The sequence below is a fragment of the Agrilus planipennis genome, unplaced genomic scaffold, assembly GCF_000699045.2.
Source record: "Agrilus planipennis isolate EAB-ADULT unplaced genomic scaffold, Apla_2.0 scaffold378, whole genome shotgun sequence".
In the NCBI taxonomy this organism is placed as follows: Eukaryota; Metazoa; Arthropoda; class Insecta; order Coleoptera; family Buprestidae; genus Agrilus; species Agrilus planipennis.
In genome coordinates this window covers 117,584-122,498 of record NW_020442203.1, presented here as the reverse complement: position 1 = coordinate 122,498, position 4,915 = coordinate 117,584, and the positions used below count along the sequence as shown (strand labels likewise).

Genomic DNA, 4,915 nt, shown 5'->3' with positions numbered 1-4,915 from the left:
AAAAAAACAAAAAGAGTTATTTCGCCACAGTACCCCCCTGCCAGTGATAAAGTCACGAGAACCCGACTTGTAGGCGATCTGGGAATCGGACACGGCGTCCTGATCGCGTTGTTCTTTGTGGCGATGACGTCGGCTGCGACTGCTGGACTGGTAGTTTCGCAATTGGTGGTACTTCCGGTACGGGTGGCGGTGAGGTGGCCGGATGCTCTGGAACGATCGGAGTTTGTTGGATCTCAATGGTCCTCTCGTCGTTGGTGTTGTAGTCGTCCAGGTCGGCAACAACGTACGCAGGTTTTAGACGGTTTATCGCTATCTTGACGTTCTTCCCGCGAATGCATACCACGAACGTTTTTTCCGCTCGTGATATAACCTTGAATGGACCATCGTACGGCTGCTGAAGTGGTCCTTTTGGTCCGTCATGGCGCACAAACACCTGGCTTGTGATTGCGAGATCCTTGAAGATGAACGGTGTCCTCTCGCCGTGCCTGGTGCCGTGTACGGGTTGTAAATGTTGTACGTATTGCCGCAGTTGTTGTACAAACTCCGATGTGGTGCTGGTTTCTGGCGTTGTTATAGCTAGGAATTCGCCTGGAAGGCGTAGGGGTTCACCGTATATCATTTCTGCGGCGGTGGATTGCAGATCGTCCTTCCAGGCTGATCGAATCCCTAGCATGACGGTTGGAAGGGTTTCGGTCCACTTAGCGGTGCGGTGGCACTTGATCGCTGCTTTCAACTGACGGTGAAGCCTTTCAACCATCCCATTCGCTTCTGGATGGTATACCGTTGTTCTTAAATGGGTCGTACCTGTTAGAGCGTTCAATTCCCTAAACAGGTGCGACTCAAATTGTTTTCCTTGGTCCGCCGTAATGCGTAACGGAGTCCCAAAACGAGCTATCCAGTGTGCATAAAAATTACGAGCAACTGTAGCGGCCTCTTGATCTTCCATCGGGATAGCCTCTGGCCAGCGGGAGAATCGATCCACGCATGTCAACAGGTAGCGGTAGCCTTCGCAGTAAGGCATTACTATAATGTCGACATGGACGTGCTCGAATCGGCTGGAAGGCGGTGTGAAGTTCTCTGGTACTGTTGACACATGACGTGTTATCTTAGACTTTTGGCAATCTAGACAGTTTTTCGCCATCTCCCGACATTCCTCTTTTTATGAATGGCCAAACGTAACGAGCGGATACCAGTTTGGCAGATCCATTGGCTCCTGGGTGTGACAAACCATGAATTTTGTCGAACACTGCTCGACGGAATTGGTGGGGAATGAAGGGGCGCGCCGTGGAGGTCGAAACGTCGCAGACCAGTGAGATGTGCGTACCAGGAATTTTGATGAGCTTGAGCTGCAGGTTAGACGTCTTGTTTTTCTCCAACGCTGCAAGCTCCTTGTCGGTACGTTGTGCTGCGGCTAGTTCCTCCATGTCGATGGCTACAGTGACCTCTTCGATCCTTGAAAGGGTGTCGGCGACCACGTTGTCCTCTCCCGGAAGGTGGCGGATGTCCGTAGAGAATTGGCCAATGAAGTCAAGGTAACGAAATTGCCTCGGGGTGCATATGCCATCCTTCTTTCCAAAAGCGTACGTAATTGGCTTATGGTCAGTGTAGATTGTGAACGTCCTGGCTTCCACCATGTGGCGGAAATATTTTACGGCGTCGTAAATAGCCAGGAGTTCCCTGTCGTACGCGGCGTACTTCTTCTCTGCTGACTTAAGCTTTCTGGAAAAGAAGGATAATGGCTGCCAAGATCCGTTGACGAACTGTTGCAGTACCGCTCCTATTGCGAAATTCGACGCGTCACAGAATATCGCCAGTGGCGCATCGGATACAGGATGTGCCAGGAGTGCGGCGGTTGCCAAACCATCCTTGGTAGCGTCGAAGGCGGCTTTCGCTTCTGGTGTCCATACCAGCGGTGTCTTGCCCTTGACGTCGCCTTTCAGAAGCTCGTTGAGAGGCGCCTGGAGACTTGCAGCCTTGGGGATGAATCTCCTGTAGAAATTGACCATTCCCAGGAATTGACGAAGCTCCTTGACTGAGGTTGGCTGGGCAAGCGATGTAATGGCGTCGACTCGTTCCGGGAGTGGTGCTGTACCCTTGCTGTCAACCAGGTATCCCAGGAATTTCACAGAGGTTTCCCCAAATTTACATTTCGCCGGGTTAATGACCACGCCGTAGTCTTGGAGGCGGCGAAACAGGACTTCAAGGTGGGCCAAATGTTCCTCAGGTGTGGACGATGCTACCAGTATGTCGTCGATATACGCGTAGCAGAAATCCAGGCCACGTAGCACTTCATCGATGAAGCGCTGGAATGTCTGCGCCGCGTTTCGTAAACCGAACGACATAAATGGAAACTCGTAAAGTCCGAAGGGAGTCGCGATGGCTGTTTTGCAGATGTCCGCTGCGGCGACCGGGATTTGGTGATACGCCTTTACCAAATCGATCGTCGAAAACACGGTGTTTCCCGCCAACGTCTGCGAGAAATCGTGTATGTGGCGGACAGGATATCGATCAGGTACGGTCCGCGCATTGAGACCTCGATAATCGCCGCAGGGACGCCACTCGTCGCCTTCCTTGGGGACCATATGGAGGGGAGACGACCAACAGCTCTGGGATGGTCTGACGGTTCCTAACTTAAGCATCGCGTCGAACTCTCTCTTCGCTGCCCGTAGACGGTCTGGGGCCAATCTTCGGGGCTTGTGTGCCACGGGTGGTCCAGGAGTCGTCTGGATGTGGTGTTCCGTCCGATGCTTTACGGTCCCGGTTCCATCCGGACGCACGATATCCGGAAAGTTGGCAAGAAGGTCAAGATATGGTGAAGATCCAGTTATGACATTGATCGTCGGAACGTTGGAGTTGGCTGTTTGTCCCACCGTTGTAATTTTTGTCGTGGCGTCGATCAGTCTTCGATTTTTGGCGTCTACCATTACGTTAAAATGCGCCAAAAAGTCGATGCCTAGTATCGGTCTGCTTACGTCTGCCACGACGAACCTCCATGTGTTTCCTGATAAAAGAAGTAGTAAATAAAACTAAGATCGAATTTATTAAGTAAGTACAGTAAAGTATATCTAAACGTTCATATTAAAGTACATAATAATAATTTTCTCTCTTCCGTTCTTATTTTTGCGATAAATAACTGAATTGTGATAATTATTTTTTTATAGAAAAAACACAACCGTATGTGACGCAGCACCAACTCATAGCAAAGATGAATATACTTTGCCAATCCTAAACAGTACAATTTCTAAAGATTCCTATGTTTTTCCTATGAACTATAAGCAGCGTGGAAGAGCTATAATATTTAATCACTACAAATTTCAAACGCTGAATTCAAGGGACGGTACTGATTTAGATGAAAAGAATTTGAAGAAACGCCTCTCCGCCTTGAATTTCGATATAAAAGTGCACAGAGACTTAAAATACATGGAAATCTATCAAACACTTCAAACAGGTAAATATTTCTTTTTCAGTAGGATTCGATTACCTATAAACTCAACTAAACAAAAAACATTTTTATGTACTCATATATCTCGTGATATGAAACATTTAATTACTTAATATCAAATAGAAAAATGTACACTACTTATTTTAATTAATTAATCGTTAATTGAATTTCTAAATAGCTCAAACTCCAACGCTAAAGTGCATTTCGGTAACAAAAGATTACCTTCTTCACGTGCCCTTCGGACGCTTAGTATCGTGTTTTGCGTTGGGGTTTGAGATATTTAGAGTGTACTACAACTCGGGAAATTTGGCCAGTCTTCTAGATTAATCTCTACTTATTTACTTTTCTTTATTATTTCTTATGTTTTTTTTCAATTTTTTACAGCTGCTGAAGACAAACACGAAGATGTGGGTTGCCTTATGATAATTGTTCTAACACACGGAGAAAGCAATGGTTTACATGCTTATGATCACATGTATTCTGTTGATACGTTATGGACCCCTTTTGTGGGAAATAAATGTCCGTCGTTAGTTGGAAAGCCAAAAATTTTTCTCATTCAGGTAACCATTTTTTATGTTTTAAATTTAGTTCTTAATTAGTAATTGATAACAAGCCACTTGAATACATATATAGGTACCTATACTGAAATTACTTATTAGCATTCTTTAAATTATATATTTTATTTATATCTTAACATATATATTCGAGTAGCTACGACGATACTCAAAATGAAAATGATCTCATTATGACAAAGGCATATGAAATTTTGAAGTTACTTCCTAAAAATAAATAAATATTTTTTAATATGAAATATTATTCTTAAAATTCATTTTTGAATTTTATACCCACTACACGCTACCTCAAATTAATGAGGGAAAAGTTGTTGCTGTTGTCACACCCCCGCCGGGCCTAAATTGTATGTATGTTTAATCATAGTATATATAGTCACATTAGTACGACGGATCGTTAATCTTGTAGGCCGGTTGGTCGTGGTTGCTGTTGTCACCTCTCGTACTTCAATAAAACGAAATCACTTCTATGCTCGCGAACAGTTAATTTGGAAATTTGAAAAAGGTTGTTAAATCTGTATCTTTGGCGCACGGCGCTGTACGGGTGCGAAACATGGACAATGAGCGCGGCGGAAAAGAAAAGGTTGGTAGCGTTCGAAATGTGGTGTTACAGGCGAATGATAAGGATACCGTGGATGTAGAAGGTTAGTAGGATACCTTCTCAGGCATGAAGGTGTAGTCAGAGGCATATTAGAGGCAGAAACAGAGGTTAGAAGGGATTGAGGTAGATCTAGATTAGATTACTGTTCACAAATAGTTAAAGATATGGGTTGTTCTAGCTTTAGCACCGAGCGGCATGGCCTAGAGGTCTAGACCATTGCTTAGCATTCGGGAGGACGCCGGTTCGATTCCGGGTCCGTCTGCCTTGGTCCAAGTTTTTCTGTGGTTTCCTTGGATCACTTAG

At 45.2% G+C, this 4,915-nt stretch overlaps 2 protein-coding genes across 2 annotated transcripts in view; one reads left to right on the top strand and one right to left on the bottom strand.

Annotated features, from left to right (window-relative positions):
• Window positions 1-52: 52 nt before the first annotated feature.
• On the bottom strand, window positions 53-1,021 carry LOC112906233 (uncharacterized protein K02A2.6-like). Its single transcript, XM_025980052.1, has one exon. It carries the CDS (start codon window positions 1,019-1,021, stop codon window positions 53-55), a length of 969 nt encoding a protein of 322 aa, XP_025835837.1.
• A 2,147-nt stretch (window positions 1,022-3,168) lies between these two features.
• LOC108742126 (caspase-1-like) overlaps window positions 3,169-4,915 on the top strand; it is a 9,145-nt gene continuing 7,398 nt past the window's right edge. Inside the window, exons 1-2 of the mRNA XM_025980051.1 lie at window positions 3,169-3,448; window positions 3,827-4,017. Coding sequence (XP_025835836.1) covers window positions 3,265-3,448; window positions 3,827-4,017 — 375 coding nt within the window. The 5' untranslated portion in view covers window positions 3,169-3,264. The remainder of the gene's footprint in view (window positions 3,449-3,826; window positions 4,018-4,915) is intronic.